The following is a 20,746-nucleotide window of genomic DNA, read 5'->3' on the forward strand; positions in this document are numbered from 1 at the left end:
AATAAAATTCAAGAGAACTGAAAAATCACTTATATCACAAACTGGCTTGTTACATCTAGATGAATAAGAAAGAACCTGCAAATTTTGAATTGTTTTGAAAGGTTTAATACATAATTATGAAGGCTATCATGAATAGTTTAAGAAGTAGTTTTGAATCTCTCAGAAGTTCCAGGCATACTATAAAATAAGTTTTGACTCTCAAGATCATATATGTCACTGCTTACATGTTGAAACTATTTCAATCAAAGAGCACAACAATAAGATACTATTACATACAACAAAACGTCAAAGAGGCTGTGAGCAAAAGCGTGTTTCGCCTCATGGTACATATGTGATGAGTGAAAAAGAACCTAATACCTAAGAAAATGCAAAAAGACATTCAGATTAAATTGAATATCATGAGAAGCTAATAACATCATTACATATCAAACGAAAAGATTCAAACAATCAGATAATAAGGTTTGCTAATGTCACTGTATTAGAGATTAAGGTTTTGTTAACTGAGCTACAATACAAACAAATCGTCACAAGCTAAAGCTTAACAGCCCGATTCTCCGTGGAAGCAAGGAGACAACTCGAAACTTTAGTAAGTATGGAACAAGTGGCCAAGCAAATATGGTTAGACTAGTTGATTCATCTACAACCAGGAACATACAAATGAAAACTTAACAATGATCACTTTTCATGTATCTTAGCTTGTTGTTCATCAGAATAATTAGCTTCTTTTGCAGCCACAGTGAATCTTAGCAAACATTGCTAGAGCTTTACTATATCATTGTCTAATGAAAGTAATTCAAAAGCACATACTCACTCTTATTGAAACCAAAATCACAAGAATCCATCAAAATGGATCAATCCTATAACTGTTTCATCAAATTGAGAATTGAAAAAGTAACATTGATACGAGATACCTTTAATACGGCGAAATAAAATTTATTACTGAGACAGCGGAGCAGCGATTGGAGCTGAGGGAGACAAAAGTAGATGATGATGGCGTAGATGATGATGGCGGAGATAATGGCGGTGGAGATGAGTAGTGCTGGAGATAATGGTGGTGGAGATGAGTCATATCGGAGATGATGATGTCGGAGATGAGAGACGATGTCGTGATTATGGGTTAAAATTTTAATTATTTTTTATTTAATATAATTAGAGAAGGAAAGGGATATAAGGGTAAATGATCCTATTAAATGAAACCTAGTTTGGTCATTTTGAGCTTTGAGTGCTAAATTGAGAAGAAAAACTTGTTTAGGGTCATTTGAGCACATTTCTCTACCATAAATGATAATATATATTACTATAACTCTGTTATCATTGATTATAGAGAAATGACCTCAAATGACCCTTACCAAGTTTTACTATAACTAGTGAACAAAAAAAGAAGATATTACTATAACTTGATTTATTTTTAAAAAAATATAAAATACATAATATTAAAACATTATTCATGAAAAACATTATTAAAGAATAAATCATTCACTGACTTTATAATTCGTTTGAATTTCTTTCTGTTTTTTTTTTAAAATATAAAAAATTTACACAAACAATATAATAAAAAACTTACATAAAGGATGTAACAATTCTGATGAAGATCAATCAAAAATGAACATGGTATACTAAGAATTAATAATTTGAGTTAATTGTTATAACTTTCTTGTTTACATATCATTATAGTATCACTGGACAGGGTTGGTACTGTCATGCAAGGGACTCAGATGATGTTATGATGGGGGCAATGAACCTAAGACGAAGCCTGTCACCTTTACATGCAAAAAGTGAAGCTTTGATTTGGGCGATGAAGTGCATGAAGACCCTGCAGTTCACAGAAGTAGTATTTGCGACGGATTATTCTCAACTGGTGAAGAAGGTGTCGTCACCTGAAGAATGACCAGCTTTTGCTATACACATGGATGAGTTTTGCCGCAGTAAGACTTTCTTTCCTAATTTCAAGATTCGACATATTCCAAGGGCACAAAATACAATGGCAGACAAGCTTGCACGTGGTACGAAGAGTTCTCTTTCAGCTATGTTATATGTTGATTCATCACCTCCGGCTTGGCTTTCCAACCCGGTGGTCTCTTAGTTAGTAATTTGTTGTTGTCAAAAAAAACATAACATTATAGTAAATATCAGCTACAAGAAGTTAAAAAGAGATGACAAAAACAAATGTATACTACTAAAAACTAAAATAAATAATAATGCTTTGTTTAATTAAACTATTTATATAATATCATATATATCATTTAGTATAACATCTTATTATATAAAGCTTGGTTCTTCAAAGTTGGTAATTAACAAGATTGTGACACATGACAATTACATATTTAGATAGTAAAATGTGTTAAACTATCTCATATTTAATTATATATACTAAGATAATAAGAAGTAACAAATTTTATTAAAAAGGTAATTTTATTATATAAAGCTTAGTTATCTAAAGTTGCTAATTAGCAAGATGGTGACACATAATTATATATTTAGATTGTTACATGTGTTAAGCTATCTCATAATTAATTATATATACTAAAATAATAAGAAAAACAAATTTTATTAAAAAATTAATTATAAAAACTATTTAATATTAATTTTCCATTTTTAAAATCCTAAAAAAATTATCTTATTATATAAAACTTGGTTCTTCAAAGTTGCAAATTAACATGATCACTACACATGTCAATTATATATTTTACGATTGTGACATGTGTTATTCTATCTCATAATTAGAAATATATATACTAAGATATTAACAAAATTTTTTTTTATTATAAAGTAATTATAAATATTATTTAATAGCAATTTTCCTTTTTTAAAATCCTAATCAAAAGATAATTGCCAAAGATTATTTAATAATAATTTCCCTTCTAATATTGTGACATGTGTTTTAAATATAATGATTAAAAATATATATAATAAGATAATAAAAACGAATTTTGAAAAAGATTATATTTAGCTTGGTTCTTTAAAATTGCTAATTAACATGATTTCGACTCATGTCATATATTTAAAAATGTGATATGTGTAAAACTATCAATAAATACAAAAATCATAAAAATAATTTTTCTAAAAATTAATTATAAATATTATTTAATAGTATTATTTTTTATTTTTTTTAGAAAAAGCTTGGTTCTTAAAAGTTACTAATTAATATGATTGTGACAATGTTAGTTACATATTTGAAAATATGATATGTGTTAAACTATCTCATAATCAAAACTCTATATATTAAAATAATAAAAACAATTTTTCTTAAAAATTAATTATAAATATTATTTGATAGTCTTATTATTATTATTTATTATAATGTTTGTTTTAAAAAATACTAAACATAGAGAATTATAAAAGATAAATTTTAAATTTTAAGAAAAATGTTAAACAAAAACGAATTGTAAAATCCTATAAGTACAATAAATTATTTAATAAAAAATATGAAGAAAAACTAACTTTTAAATAAATAATATTACTTTTAAAAAAACCTTATTAAATGAAAATCGTAAAAGTACTCTTATTTGTTTCTTATAAGTAACTAACTTTCATTTTTAATAGATAATTCTATGTTAAAAAAATTATGACCAAAAATAACTACAATATTTAATATTTATATTTAGGTTTAAGATTCCACATATTATTTTTACAAAACACAATAGTATTTACATGAAAAGTATTGCCTGGGTATTTTCTTTTAATTTCTTGACACGACTCAACTTTGTATTATCCTTATTACGTCTTATAATGCTAACATAATTTTTCATCTTGATGTTGTTCTCGTACATGAGAATGTATGAATATGATGAATATGTGTTTGTATGTATAAGACAAAAAAATATAAATAATAAACAGAATTTTTTCTGTTAAAAATAAAATATTTGCATACAAATCTAAAAGAAAAACTAATGATAAAATAATTAATTTTCTTCTTAAAAGTCTAAATAAAATAAAAATGTAAAAAATTTACTTTTCTTATAATTAAATAAATTTAATTTTTAATAATTTTATGTTAAAAAAATATAAATCAAAATTAACTTCAAATATTTCACCTGTTGTGACTGTGTCATGTGTTAGTTAAAAAATTAGATTATGAATGTGTCAATAAAAACAGCATTTATGTGAAAATAACTTATCATTTTCCTAAAATCCTAAATAAAGGAGATTTATTTAAAAAAATTCTTTTATAATCTTAGCCAATTATGATTTTTTTTTAAACAAATCCTGACATGAGAGAAATTTTATTTAATAGTAATTTTTAATTAAAATAATTAATGATAAACATGATAGTAAAAATTATTTAACTAACAAGAACATTTGTAAAAATATTAGTGGTATTGAAAAAAACGTATTTTTAAAATGGCAACTTTTTAAAAAATAGTTAATGTCAACTGGAAAACATTATTTCATAGAAAATTTATTTTCTAAATTATGGACACAATATAATTGTAAAATATTATGTAATATTAATTTCCTTTTATAAAATCCTAAAAAACTGTAAAAGAATATTTGATAGTTTTTTTCCTTTTTTATAAAAAAAATCTCAAACAAAAAAAATTTGTATCATAGTTTTAAGTCCTAACAAAAAGAGAATTGTAAAAATTTATTTGATAATATTTTTAAGAGAGTATTTGATGATAAACAATGATACGACTTGTAAAAATAGTAATTTTTGTTTTTCTATTAATAAATAAAATAATTATTTGATAGCAATTTATTTTTTCTGAAATTCTAGAGAGACAATAATTATAGTAGGTTATATGATAGCAATTCTCCTTTTCTAAAATCTTAAACAAAATCGTAAAAGAGTATTTTATAATTTTTTTTATTTTTATTGTAATTAAAAAGGAGATTCATAAAATAGAATGCTTTCCTTTTAAAAAATCCTAACAAAATAAAAATTTAAAGACTTATATAATAAAACATTAAATTAATACATAAGAACACATGTAATGTTGTCATTGACTCGATTGATGTATTTAACTTTCATTTCTTTTATTTTTCATTCAATTTCTTACTTCGGGTTCTGTTCATTTTAAACGTTTAGGCATAGTATTTTCTCTAATCCTAAGTACAAAGTCTATAACAATTCATCTAGGCACTATGATTATAAAATACAATATTAATTTGAATTTATGTGTAAAACGGGTTTCAATTATAAAATAAATATCAAACATTATATGCAAAACTATAATAAAATGATTTATTATTTTATGGTTTTTATTTATTAAAACATCAAACAAAACCTATTACAACGCAACGAGCTCATATCTTGCTATTATATAAAGTTTGGTTCTTCAAAGTTGATAATTAACATCATTTTGACACATGACAATTATATATTTAAGATTGTGACGTAATTTAATGTATCTCATAATTAATTTATATATACTAAGATAATAACAAAAACGAATTTTATTTTAAAAGTAATTATAAACATTATTTAATATTAATTTACCATCTTTAAAATCCAAAAATAAATATAATAGCAAAATATTAGTTGATAATAATTTTCTTTTTTATATTGTGATTTTTTTTGGTAATATATCATGATTAAAATATATATACTAAGATAAAAAAAACGAATTAAAAACTATTTTTAAATTATTTAATTAGTAAAAATAGTAAATTTAAGAATTATTTAATAGTATTTTTTTTAGAAATTTTCCTTTTTAAGAATCCTAAACACAAAAAATGTTTGTAAAATAATTTAATTAATTCTAATTTTATTTTCTAAAATCCTAAAGATAATTGTAAAAGATTATATAAAACTTAGTTTTTCAAAGTTGGTAAAACATGACTGTAACACATGAAAATTATATATTTAAGATTGTGACATGTGTTAAACTATCCCATAATTAAAAATATATATACTAAGATAATAAATAAATTTAGTTAAAAATAGAAACTATAAATATTATTTTATTTTAATTTTCAATTTTTAAATCCTAAACAAAATAGAATTTCAATATTGTAAGATGTGTTAAAATTAAAATATCTATGATTAAAAATATATATACTAAGATAATAAAAACGAATTTTGGAAAAGAGATTTTAAAAATTATTTGAAAATATAACAAAAAAAGCATGGTATGCAAGAAGATTGTTCAATGGTGATTCAGAATGGAAAGACGCTATGGATGAAGCATCACAATTTGAAAATAATTTCCAGTTTTGCCACCTTTTTGTAATATTGTTACTTTAATGTGAATTATGTAGTCCTTTTATTCTATGGGAGAATTGCTGGCATCACTTACTTGAAGACATATCCAATAAAGAGATATATTTTCAACTTCACGGACCAAAAATTCAGTGATGAAGAGCTACAAAGTTACACACTTTTAGAAATAGAGAGGATTCTAACATAGAATGATAAATCACTGACTGATTTTGAAGACATGCCAAAGGCATAAGAAAGTGTATGAAGCTGTTAGTAACTCAATTACTATATGAAAGGAAAAAAAATTTCCTGAATGGACGAGGAGAAACAGGAAAAATATATATGTATAAGACAATCATTTAAAGGTTAAGATCAGAAGGAAAAATTGTGCTACCATTGGCATCATCTGGAATTACAGCTATACTTTTACTTAATGATAGAACATCACATTCGTGTTTCAAGATTCCGATAGAACTTCATCAAGAAAGTATGTGCAATATTAGTCGTTGTACCATGATTTTTGCATTTGAAGCTCTTGATAAGACTCTGTGAGATGTACTCTTTGTGGCAGATCCAGATGCAGCAACAAAACTCTTTGGAGGAAAACCAATACTTCATGGTGGTGATTTTAGACACATTCTGCCAGACATACCACAAGGCAGGATGTAACAAACTATTATGGCAACAATCAACCGTTCATATATATTTTGGATTACTGCTCTATATTCACTCTTGAGAAAAATATGAGGTTGCATTAAGCTCGCAAAGAGTTTTCTAAATGGTTATTAGGTATCAGTGACGGCATAACACCTACACCAGCAAAATACAAAACCTCGAATGAATAAATCAGCATAATTGAGATAGACAACAAACTGCTCTAGCAAACCAATGCAGATCATGTTGTATGCATTACAAAGTCTACATATCAAGATTTCCAAATTCATTTTAAAGACAAGAATATCTCATCCAAAGAGCAATATTTACTCCAAAGAATGAAACGGTGGATGAAATGAATAACTATATGTTAACTTGCTTAGACGGTGAATAAAATAAATCTTTGAGTTTTGATAGTATCAGTGACCACAAGGAAGAAGTGGCAAATCAGCATATCCTATATCCCACATATTTTTTAAATACGTTGAAATTTTCAGGGATTCCCAAATCACAAATTTGATATCAAAATAGTTGTTTCAGTCATGCTACTAAGAAATTTAAATCAACGAGAGGTCTTTGCAATGGAACAAGGTTACTAATAACTCGCCTAGCCAATATATGCCAGATGGCCTTTCAAACTAAAAAAAACGTCAATTCCCTAAATGAGTTTGTTATGCAATGACTATAAACAAGAATCAAGCTAAAATCTTAAACAAAGTTGGTCTATATATTCTAAGTCTGGTATTCTCTCATGGAGAATTGTATGTCGCACTATCAAAAGTCAATACAACGACAGGGCTTAAGACTCTTAAAGTAGGCACAAAACATAACGACAATAGTATTCTACAAAATATTGTATAACAAGAAGTAATATATGATATATAAAAAAAGCGGTTAAAGTCACACCGTTGAAACTAAAGTAAACAAATTTCATATTCATCTAGAAATATATTTGATATTTAGCTAACTATCAATAATACATATTGATTGATGTCGGGTAACATTAATATTTTGAATTCTGTTGTTTTAATTTTTCTTAAGCAACGTTAACAATATCGAGAGTTTACAAATATATGTTTCAATTAACTACCACTAATATTATTTTGAAAAATAATTCAAAGTGAAGTATTTACAAAAAAATATAAAAATGCTATTTTAAAAACCATGATTACTGAAATAGAAATACTAATCAAAATTTATGTAAAAAAAAGATTAATATTACTAAAATAATTCTTACACCAATATATACTGAAAAATTCAAAAACTAATTTGAAAAAAAAATATTTCATTCTTTTTTATGTTTTCGTGACTAAAGCACGTGACTATGATGACATGCTCGCTTTTTTATAATATTTTTAATTATTTAATTAAAGTTAATAATAAATATAAATAGAAAATATTAAAAAATAATAAGTATTAAATAAATATTGAAAAATCAATTATTTGTAAAATCAAAATATTTTCTTAAAATAAAAAGCACTTTGATTCTGGTTAAGTTGCTGTATAAAAAAACTTTAAACTTTTCAAAAATTCAATTTTTTTAAAATAAGATTTTTTTAAAAATCAAATATAAAAGCTCTGAAAAGATTAAACAATTTCAGACATATTGTCATTAATAGTGGTAACTTTTGACATAGCACAATTAACACCATTAGAAATAATATTTAATTTCTTCAAAAAAACAATAATATTTCTTAAGAATATTTTTTACATCATTTAAATAATAATTTTGAAAGTTGTGATGCAAATTATTTACATCATTTTATGAATAATAGTTAGAAAATAATTTCTCGGACAATAACATCATTTAAATAAATGTTTTGAAAGTGGTGATACAAATTTCAAAAAGTATTTAGAGCTTTTATTTGAATTTCATAAAACAATTTAGAGATTTTTGAAAAGTTTAAAAAATTTATTATCTGTAAGAAAATGTTTTTATTTTTAAATAAAAATATCAATGTTTTTATTTTCTAAAATTTATTTGTTTCCTATTTTTATATATTTTTAATTAAAAATTAAAAATAAGAAAAAATTGACACGTCATTATAGTTAGAGGTGAACAAGTCAATTTTTAGCTTGATGAATAAGTAACCCAGATTGAAAGTTTTTTATGATACAAAAATTATCTTGTTTGTTTAATATTCTAGTTAAATAACTTTGTAGATTAAGATGTAAGTGAATGTAATTTTGAAGATTTTTATGCGATCTTCTCATATATGATTAATCAGAAGTGTGTTTATATGTTGTGTCTTACACTGACTGCATCTAGGATATATGTCTTGCAGATATTTACAAAATATTTGTATAGAATCGATCATTTGGGTTATAATAGATTTGTGGTTGTTTTGTTGCATTTCAGTAACATGTCATATGTTATTTTCACTTACTATTTAGTTATGAGGTTAATATCAAAAGTAAAAATTTAGAATCAGAAATGAATATACTTAATCTTTAAGTAAATCTTTTGATCTTTGTCATGAACTATTTTTAGAATGTTGAGACATGATAAAACAATTTTTTTTTGTAAAGATAAGTTACACTTATTTTGACACTCAGAAAAGTTACCTTACCTGAAAGACTTTAGTGTTTATAGTGATTTTAACGCTTATAGATTAACGATATATATTAGTTTTGAATAAGTCATATTTAGAAAGTTTAAGAAAACAAAAACTCAAACTGCTTCAGTAAATAAGTCTCTTTACGAAAAGTTGAGTATATGAATTGGATCATAGTAAGTAAATAAAGTAGTCGAGATCGAGTCATTCTGAAGAGACGCTCGCTCCAACCCGATCTGATTTTCATGGGAAAAATGACACTATTGTTTCTCTTCTCCTTAGCAATAGAGTCTACACGTAGATTAGTAGCCCTAGGAATATAAGAAATGCTGAATCCTGAAACAACTGGAATGAAACTAATTCGGAGACAAATGCCGATCAATTAACTGGGTTAACAATCATGTCCATCAAGTTTAATCAATCCATTTCTATCTGGACAGCAGTAATATGTAAATCTCGAAGTCGAGATCGAGTCATTCTGATGAGACGCTCGATCGAACCCGATCTGATTTACATAGAAAATGGCACTATTGTTTCTCGTCTTCTTAGCAATGGAGTCTACGACATTGCCCATATTAATCTCTTCATCTCAGCATCGAAAACCGCAAGACTTTTTGTGACAGCTTTATAAAAAAGTTATAATATTTATTGAACCAATTAATATGTACATCAAAATAAAAAATGGCGTTAAGACAATTTAGGTGTATCGACAATGTTAGTTATAGTAACTCGGTATTTCTATTTTCTATTGTTGATAATAAAATGAACATTACATACAAGTTTATTTTTGCAAATTATAAAATACATGAGTATTTGTTTTATGTGCAATTAGAAAAAGTTCAAGAGTTTCTTTTTATACATATAATTTATTATTAATCGAGCTAAATATTTATAGTCAGAAACTATCTGATTTATAGTCGGTCAATGTGTAAAAACTTTAGGTGCACTCAAAAATATTGTCAATGTAAATTTCTTTTCTAGACAAACGCTATTTGAGCACCATCTCAACTTTTCATTTCTTTTTTTTTTTTGGAATTCACATGGCCACAAAACACCAGTTTCATGTTCTTTAGACAGAAACTAAAGAAAAATCTGTCAATCTTGTCGGCCTCGATTATGACAATTTTCTGCTTTTAACCTACCATGCAACAGTGTGACAGAAGAGATGAACGCCACAAAAGTGTTTATTATCGTTTAGAAACTAAGATGCACTATGAACCGCTGATTTACACCTAACAAGGAAACAAACGAGCCGCCTCATTCCACGGAAGTTTTGAGCTTATAGCAAATTGCATTAGACAATGAAAGAAACACATATAAAAGGGATAACCAAGAAGATAATTGCACAAGTCAAAAGTTGAGATGGAGGTAGAAAATAAACAAATCAGGCGTTGAAGAGTCTCCTTAAAGGCCCATCTTTGCGGTCTTTGGCAGCTTCAGTAAGAGCAATGAACTTCTTAAAGCCAGTGGTTGCAGCTCCTCTGCCAAGAGCCGCTGCTCTCGTCAACACGTCCTCGCTGTTTGCTATGAATCCAGCGGCCGTAGCCTGATTAGTGATTGCCATTGGCGGTGCAGGTGTGGTTGGAACCGGTTGTCGCATTGCAGTTGAAACAGAGGGCTGTGTAAGTCCTGGGCCATGCTTGTTGAAATCATCAAGTATACTCTGCTGATCAGCTTTCTTAAGGCCCTGCATCAACACCACAAAACAATCCAGAGTTAGTTACGTGACAGTCCAAACTGTAATATATACAATATTGTATAAAATTGGTTTTTAGAAAATCACCTTAAGCTCCAAGATGCGCTGAAACTCCATGGGAGTTCCTTCTGGAAACAGTGCACGGTAAGTGTCAGCCACTGAATCGATTGGAGAGAGTATGACCTTAAGGAGTGCTTCAGCTCGGCTCATTTCACGGCTCACAAACTTGGAATAGCTGGCAGCAGTTGAAGTCTGCAATGATAATTAAAGATCAATCGAAACCAGAAAAATACATCGTGTCATATTTAAAGGCTAAACTGGTATATACTATATCATATCGACCCTATCACTGAAACAAGATTATAATACTCGATGGGGTTTGGGCATCACGCCTTTGAGCAGAGTATGCTCAGATAACGTCAGTAGCCATATTTTCTAAATACAGAGTCACCAGCAGAGGCAGATATACATAAATTGGTACCGATGAGCTAACCTGTCTGGCAAGGGAAGGAATTTCTAGAAGAATCGTCTTCATGGCTTGAGTATCTAGTAACATCTGGGCAACCAAAAAGAAGGCTCAGATACATGATGTGTGAGAGTGATTTCCCGCAGCTAACATTTTAACTCTCAAAGCATGAATATGATTATTCCTAGAATGAATGCTTCCAGCACTAATACTGAAGTAAGGAAATGAACTGAATAAATAATGAGACTAAAGAGTCATTTCAACAGCAACAACAAGCAGAGAAGCTGAAAGAGAATGGGATATAAACAAACTGAATTTGGCACTAGTCTCTGGATACACCTGATAAACTAGATAACAATTTTTTCTCACATGGATTTTAGCCAAGTCACTAGTTGACTACTATAGAGAAATTACAACGGAGAGAATTAGAGTTATGCACATGGAGGATATAGAGCAAGAAGGCTGACCTGTTGGGCTCCAGTTTCGGATAGTTGCTTGCATCTGAAAATATTAGCATAGAACCGTGGTCCAAGGGATGATGCCAGCTGCACAAAGTTTTACTAATAAAAGGTCGTTCTCTATAAAGTTGGTCAAGTTAAACATCGTGGAACTATTATTGAACGAAACAGAAATCTATTTCTATTGGTCAAGTTAAACATCGTGGAACTATTATTGAACGAAACAGAAATCTATTTCTATTTTATACAAGACGCAAGCACCGTATAATAAATTTGTTGGGGCCCAAAATTAGTATGAGGAAGTACTCATCACATCACAAAGACATTCAAATTATACATTCTATATAATTACCTTGTCAAGGAAGAACTGGAAGTACACTGGTGTTAAGAGGTTCCCAAGGACAGGAATACTGCTGCTTAAAATTGTATTTATTCCATTCACGTACCTGCAAGAAGATAGAAGTGCATGTTACTTACACTTGGTCGTATAATCAGAAAACAATAGAAGCTTTAAACTCCAGTTAGATCTTACCCAGACTGGTCACCCACACTGTCAAGTGTTCCCCATGGAACACGTGTCATTGCTGCCATTTCATTGTCAAATTTAGTTTCAATTCCAAGGACCAGCGTCACCAATGATTTTGTTATAACGGCAGAAAATTCATCCTGCACAGAAACACAGCTTAAGAAGAATCCAAAATAAGTAGCAACTCAAAGAAAATTATAAGTCCTTCATGTTATCAGTACCTGGACCTCTGACATGTCTACGCCTTCAGCATAATGCGGGTCAATAATTTCTGAGACTTTTTCTGCCAATTCACCAGACTGCGATACAAATAACATACAATTCTTGTGAAGTGCCAATTGTCATTCAGTTCATCGAAACTTTTTGACAGAATCCTACCGACATCGACACACATCTTGTATCCCGGAACAACACAATCGTTTGCATATATAGAAGCAGTAGAGAATATATTACCACATCACAGGTATTTAAGAAAATTTGCAAACAAATAACTTCGGTATAAGATCACATCACAAAAACATTGAGTAAGTAACTAGACCCATGAAATTTTCTTGGAACTTGATGTGAAGATTGATAGTATCACAGCTGGTCATTTACATGACTGGCTTTATACAACCCCAGTTAACCTCTCCCAGCAGGCTACAAACATGTATCACGTATATGCTGCATGCTGAGGGTGCTAAAGGTGAAAGGAGGGAAGTAACAGAATGATATACAAAAAACAAGCTTACTGTTTTGTGGCAATACTCGGCAGAATTAACTATGTAACATATCACCCTTTCATCTCTATCAGAGACCTGCATAGAAAAGATGAAAAAGGATAAACTAAGTCGCAACGCAGACATGAGAAACAGGAAGAAGGAAGAGATGCTCAGCACCTTTATCTGTCCGTCCATGCCTGTGGCTGCAGCAACGATACCGGTGCCTCCTTTAGGGAGCTTAAGAAATAGCTTTGTAGCGTATGCCTTCAGAACTCGTTGAAAGACCTGTAAAGAGGAGACCATTTCAAAAGAATGAACTCGGAATCTCCATCCATCTAATATGGGACCGTGAATTTGAGCATTTAAAAAGGCCTGCAAACACTATTAAAGAGCACATGTGTATACGTCCTCCCTTGTAGAAACCTAGGTTTGTCCAAATAAAAATTATGATACTCCACAAACAAAGCTGGTTCTTATAAAAAATAAAACATTGCCCGAATACCCAGTAATATATAAAATCCATATCGACGAATGAAAAATGTACCTTGAACAAATTGAATAAAGTCTGGTTCTTAGTGAGAACACTGCACCGTTTCAAGCTCTTCTTTATGTCGCTAAATAACTGCAAACAAAGCAAATAGTAACTGCGTAACAAAACAAAATTTGAATGGCTACAGAAGATAAGATATAATGTGACAGATACAGTTTGTATAGGAATCTTACCAAGTTCTCACAGGCTAATCTACTAATATCAAATTGATTATGATATACCGAGTTTCACATAGAAAACTTTTCCTACTAACTACTCAAACATCTCTTAGACATGACCCGGGTTTATTTTTGTCAGCTCAATGGATAATGACCGAGTAGGTTCTGGGTTTCAAGTAGAGAGTTCTTTAACACATCTGTATAAAGAATCAAACTACCCGTGCCACAACCTAGTGCAAGTCGTGAATCATTTAATACAATGAATAAAGATGTAAATCTCTGTCAAAGTTAACACTCTCAGAAACCCAACTTAAAGAGGCTTGCCTAGGTACTCACCTGAGTGCTGCTATGTAAAACATTATTTTGACTTCCATCCTCAATATCCCATGTTTCCTCCTGATAAAGAAATGCAAATTATGAGAACTTGACAAAGCTTGGATCAAAAACAATTTCATTATGCGAAAAATTTAAATTACTTGAACAACTTTCTCCAGGCGTTCCATAAGTGTCTTCTCTTCCAACTCAATATATGGGGTTAAATGAGGTTCGAAGCAAGAAGAGATGATTCCACGGAAATTGAACTGCCAGGTCGAGATTTACACCAGTGAGTAAAGAAATCATTCAAATGATACTATGATAGAATAGCTCAAATGGATAAGGAAAGTCTTATATCAAAGCAAATGTTATGCCTATTACTAGCCACTTTCACTTGCTTTTTAAGAAACTCTAGAACTACAATAGAAATGACAACAGCCAAAATCAGAGAGACATAACAAGAAAAAGGGGATGTACCCCAGCTCCAGGAGCAGATAAATCTTTGTTTCCGGTCTTTTCCTGTTGAAATAGAGAGCAAAAATTATCATAATAAAATTTAAGCGATCATATAACATCACTATACAGTTTTCCATAGTACATATGAAGAAAACATACATTTTCCCCGGATTCTTGACCAGCAGCAAATTTCTTTTCATACTTCTTGCGAATTTTGGATATATTCTGACTATTGTTTTCCCATGTACCAATTTCTTCAATGTCATCTCCGATATCACTAGTAGGAACATCACCACCAAATTTCTTTTCAAGTTCCTTTTCAAACTCCACTGTCCTTTGTAGTGCCTAATCAATCATATCAAACTTTAAGCCTGAAACATTCCACAAAATATCAAGAAGTAACAGGATTTCATGACATCGAAAAAGAGGGACAGCATAATAAGATTTATAATCATCAGATATTCGCTTCAGAGGTGAAACAATGCTGTTATAGATATACAATCCATCTGATAAATATAATGATTTTTAATGATATGACAAGCATGTGTATGCTACTATTGATCAGAGAGACTATGGCTGACCAGTAACAATGTCGCTACTTCTGGTTTCTCTTTCATGTTGACCAGAATAGATTCTACTTGTTTCCTGAAAAACATGATGGGAACACATGACGTTTAAGAAGGTTACATATTGTTGTTAGATTAAGATTAACAGTTAATACTGCCGCTATATCTTTCACAGCGTAGTGACTACTACAATGCAGCAAAGCATACAGCCATACACACCAAAAAAAAGAAGCATCCATATACTGAAGCAGAACTTAGAGATACTTACAACAATTCTATCAAAAGGGGATGTGGTACTTATAACCAATTAACATTTATCATTTGTCTAAAATATTTAACTGATTTTTGATTAGTAGTAGCTATTATAAATCATGCATTGGTTATAATTTCCATAACTATGGTCCATTACCAAAAACTTGTCACTCATATACCAATAACTCTGTATCAAAACTTTTCCTCTTTATCGAATTTTCATTTACATTTTCATTTTCATTTACACCACGCAAAGTAGGGTTGTTATTTAGCTATGTTGTAACAATAAAAGTGTGGGTCAAATATCTAATTCAGAAGAGTAGGGGTGTTATGTTGCCATGCCCTAAAATTTTAATGAGCTCCAAGAGTAAAAATGAAGACTCTATACAAAGTGGAGCTCAAAAATGGTAGAGGAACGTCTTTTTGGTTTGAAGCTTGGTCCTCTCTAGGTTGCTTGAAGGATCTGTTGAATGGAGGAGGTCAGTTTGATTTGGGTATTCCTCTCAGAGCAGAGGTTGCGGAGTGTATGGGGCATCGCAGAAGAAACCATCGGATTGTCTTGTTGAATAAGATTGAAGACGAAATAGAGAAGTACAAAGAAAATTGGGAATCAGAGAAGGATGTGCCTCTATGGAAAGATGGGAAAGGCAAATTCAAGAGAATTTTATCAGGGAGAAGCATGCTCAGTGTAGTTGGAGTGAGACTGTGTGGTTCAAGCATGCTACGCCAAAGTACTCATTCATATTATGGACTGCGACTCTGGATAGGCTCTCGACGGGTGATAGAATGAGTCATTGGAATGCAAATGTTGATACCTCGTGTATTCTGTGCTTGGTTTTAAATGGCGACCGCTTTGAACGCCATGGCGAGTGGCGACCTGTGGCGATCTCCAAAACGCCAGAACCCCTCATGGCCATGCGAGGTACACATGTCGACCGCCTTTGCTCGCTTTTCTTAGTTACTGGGTGTCGACCATAGCGTCGCTTTGTTGTTGAGAAACAAACCAAGTTGGTTTAACAGAATTTTGGTTTCTAAATCCACAATGGTTAAGTAAAATAGTACTATACTCTAAATATACTAAACAGAAAGCCCTAATCCATCTAAAACCCTAATTACTTCAACAATAGTACTATAGAATAGTAACATGACCCTATCGTTTTTCTTAAGTTCTTGCTTTCTCTGCTAGATACACCGGCAGTAACTCTTCTTTATTTATGCAAAGGGCAAATCTCCAAAATAACACTTTTTTAAGTTTATGTCACAAAAATAGTCCTTAAAAAATTAAAATGACCAAAATAGCATTTTATGTTTTGAAAAATATAAATTTTTTTTATTTTTCTGAAATCTTATTCCAAAACCCCACTCACCAGCTCTAAACCCTAAAACCTAAACTCTAAACCCTAAACCCTAAACCCTAAACTTCTAAACCGTAAACCCTACTCTAAACCCTAAATCCTAAATCCTAAACTCCACCCCTTGACTCTAAACCTTAATGTCTAAATTAATTTACTATTGGGGTATAAATGTATATTTATTTCTTTTGATAAAACATTAAGTGCTATTTTGGTCATTTTTATTTTTATAGGCTATATTTGTGACAAAAACTTTTTTATTGCTATCCTAGTCATTTTTTCTTATGCAAATCTCTCTTTGACATAGGGTTCATAGGATTTTAAGTTGATGTTCATTACGTATATCATTTTTTTGTTATCTTGTTTTGTTTTAGATTTCGGGTTTTGTTTTGAATTGGTGTTTTGCTTTGGTATTATGCTTTGAATATGTGTTTTCATTTGGTGTTTTATGTTTTCTACATTTATTTTATCAATGAATAAGGTGTTTTGGTTTCTGAAATATATTCTTTAGGGGTAGAAGCTGACTGTAATTTGGCTTTGGGATACAAATGGCGATCGCCATAAAAAGCCATGGCGTGTGGCGAGTGTCGACCCTCCTAACGCCAAGAGTCGCCATTCGACATTTAAAACCCAGATTCTGTGTCAGGACCCGATGGAAACAAAGGAGCATTTATTTTTTGAATGCACCTTCTCTACTCTTATATGGAAGAATCTGATGGAAGGTGTTCTTGGGAATGAGTTTTCAGTGAGACTGGAAGAGGTTTTTCGAATAAGCGCAATATCAGGGAGGCCGAAGATTCAAAGATTTATAATCAGATATGCTTTGCAACTAACTGTGTATAGCATATGGAGGGAGAGAAACAGAAGGAGGCATGGAGAAACTGCTCTACCTCATGACCTACTCGCTAGATTGATAGAGAAGAATATGAGAAACAGGCTGTCTACAATTCAAAAGAAGAGAGATTCTGAGTTGGAGGGAGGTTTGAGCTATTGGTTTAGTAAAAGATAGAAGTATATAGAAAGAAGAGGGAAGGGGGTTTCATTAGTTTTTCTAGCAATCTAGCAATGTCTTTTTGTAAAGATAAAAACATTTTGTAAAGGTTTTTTTTTGAGTTTAAATTTAACATTTTAATTCAAAAAAAAAAAAAATGAAGAATATTTGAGCAAATATGAAGATAAGAGAAGGCCAGAGATGTTCATCAAAAAGTCAAAGGTAATACCTTGTTTTCTTGCAGAACTGGATGCAAAGTCTATAAGGCACATGCCAAGAAGCGGGAAAAATCTTCCAAATTTCTTCATTTGTACGGATTCGACGCTTTATCCATGCATATCTCCTCTCCGTTTTATCCAGCTTTGCCAATTCTGCCCGCAAGTAACCACTTAGCAATTATGTAAAACAATACATGAAAAATGTACGGCATTGTGCAACATACCAGCTCCTTCGAAAATTTGTTCATATGAGGTTAGCTCCCGGCTACAGAAGTTGTTTACCAACTCTTCCCTGACAGATGACTCCAGAGCATCAACAACCAAACAAGAATCAGATAACTGTTGTAGCAAATTTGTTTCCTCTGTCTCTTTCCCGGTACCTAAACTGAAATCACAACAATATACATTTTTAGGAAAAGTACCTTTAGGAAATTAACAAATAAAGGGGGATGTGGAGACTGGGAGGGGGAATTTTATATAAAAACCAACAATTAGGAGTGTAGCACCACGAAAAGAAGCAGTCAATAACCTAATCACTATGCAGATACTACTCGTACAAAACCGCATGCCAGCCAACAAGCATGTTGTACCAATTTCTGACATCATATTGCAAAATTTATCCCCTGATACGTTGCAATATTCTACGGATTGAAGATAAAGAAATTAAGAAAGAGAGGCAGGATCAATCACTAGAACTACAGTGGACCTCTTTTGGCTATTTCTGTAGAACTATTTTAGCATAAATTACGGTAGGATCACTAGAGGCATTACCTCGAAAAATCAGAAAATACATGAGACTTGAGGACTTGCTTAATATTATTAAGCTTTTCCCTCAGTTCCATGATTTTAGGAACATCCCTATACGCTTCGAAGTGATTACATAATTGGTTTACGGCCTGAAACATATTACAAAAATCAAAATTTTAAAGATATAATCAGAAAGTGAGAATAGTCATCTGCTAGGAAATCCAGCAAAGTGTCCTAGGGTTACAGTTGATTGTGAAAAAGAGAAAGAGCTGCCTTGGGCGAACATAAAGCAAAAAAGTAAGTGAACTCTACAACCAACGTAACAGAAGCAACAGACGCATAAGATTGTTGAACTAAAATAAGAAGATACCTCCAGCTGTGCAGCTGCCTCCTTGTATTGTCTTTTTGACGCCATCACCTGAAGCTGTTCAACAGCAGAGACTGCCATAGCAAGGTAGGGAATTTTATCAATGTGGTTTGTGTACTTGGTCAACTTATACTACGCCGATGGCATATATTTGATTACCATGTAAAGATTAACATAGATCCACAAGTAGATTAACCAGAAACATCATGCATAACTTGGAACCCTATTTATATAGGGGTTCATTTCACTTAAGGTGTGATTCTGATTTCAGGATTCTATGACCAGATAAGTTAAGTTAAATTACTGCTAACTGACCTAACATTGTGAGACGATGAAGAGCAGTGATGGTCGTGGTTATGTTCTTTTTCGCAAAATCTAACTTCTTAATGTCACGGCATATTTCTTGCACCATTGCTTCACTTTGCTCAGCTTTGGATTTAATCTCTTGAATCTTATAGGAGAGTTCCTGTGTTAATTAAAAGCCAAAATCAAATCCCCTTGCGACTGAATAGATAGGAGAAACGAAAAAGGAAATGATATATTAACCGTATGATGGATACACTACATAACAACGTATGAGAAAACTAACCTCCACAGCACGCGTAGCATCAGCAAGATCTTCTTTCGCTTTAGTTCCGGAATTACTCTGGAGTATGATTTCCATCCCAAGAATAAGATTCAAAACCATATATTATTCTTTCAACACAGAAAAAAATGTTGCTTTTTTGTGCAGACAATATAATATAATAATTGGCTCAATGTACACATCCACAAGAAATTGATAAAGAGTGACTCACAAATGTTCCAGACAACACTAAGTATTAAGAATAAAAAAAAAAGGGGGGAGCTACAAACTTCTGTACTAAGGGACCAATAAGGAAGAAGCAAATCTGACCTGTTGACGAACAGCAGAAAGAATGCTAGCATCAACCCGGCGAATCTCACCATGAATCTTTTGCATAAGCGGCTCAACGCCAGATAGCGATGCTTCTGTAAAGGGAAACACACACCATTTTGAAACACATGTTAAAGCAAGCAAGAAACAGTTAATCAGCAGCTGAACTACGCGTCCTGATTACAGAATCAAAAGATAAACAGCTCCAAACCATAAAGAGCATGACTGTTCTGAAACAAAAGATTACCTGTTGGGAACATCTGGTTGATATACTCCAACGCACTCGACTTATCCATGGCTTGATCAAAACCAAAATCACTCGAAATGATCTGTAAAACGAACATAAGAGACAACTTTTTTAGCGCGAATGAACACAATTAGGCAACGCAACCATTAGATCACGAGTTGCGAATACTTTTGCTGAGATCGGGAACAGTTAGTGTGAAAAAGCGAAGAAGCTTACGGATTTTGAAGGAGAGAGAGAGAGAGAGAGAGAACGCAACACATACCTGAGTACAGCGAGGACGATCAGCAAACGGCGGCGATGAATGCCGGCGACGGCGACTGAGATCAGAACGGATCGGATCGGAGATACGCTCCCAACGGACGATCCAAACACTCGGATTGAAAATTAGATCTCTCTCTCTCCAACTCCAAGGTTTCTTACAATACCGAAATCAT

General features: G+C 31.2%; 1 protein-coding gene across 1 annotated transcript; it reads right to left on the reverse strand.

Moving 5' to 3' along the window:
* Positions 1–10,517: 10,517 nt before the first annotated feature.
* Positions 10,518–20,724, reverse strand: LOC106295460 (vacuolar protein sorting-associated protein 53 A). The gene is made up of 24 exons (XM_013731367.1): positions 20,575–20,724; positions 20,313–20,394; positions 20,066–20,160; positions 19,760–19,816; positions 19,486–19,636; positions 19,174–19,244; positions 18,828–18,952; positions 18,281–18,441; positions 18,068–18,209; positions 15,259–15,322; positions 14,837–15,022; positions 14,699–14,740; positions 14,383–14,487; positions 14,243–14,302; positions 13,743–13,820; positions 13,376–13,483; positions 13,229–13,294; positions 12,719–12,796; positions 12,504–12,637; positions 12,324–12,417; positions 11,981–12,058; positions 11,541–11,603; positions 11,135–11,299; positions 10,518–11,038 (listed from the first exon to the last, which is right to left on the reverse strand). The coding sequence occupies exons 2-24, from the start codon at positions 20,359–20,361 to the stop codon at positions 10,736–10,738; spliced, it is 2,475 nt and encodes an 824-aa protein (XP_013586821.1). The 5' UTR covers positions 20,362–20,394; positions 20,575–20,724; the 3' UTR covers positions 10,518–10,735.
* Positions 20,725–20,746: the final 22 nt, after the last annotated feature.

The sequence above is a fragment of the Brassica oleracea genome, chromosome C5 (assembly GCF_000695525.1).
Source record: "Brassica oleracea var. oleracea cultivar TO1000 chromosome C5, BOL, whole genome shotgun sequence".
NCBI lineage: Eukaryota > Viridiplantae > Streptophyta > Magnoliopsida > Brassicales > Brassicaceae > Brassica > Brassica oleracea.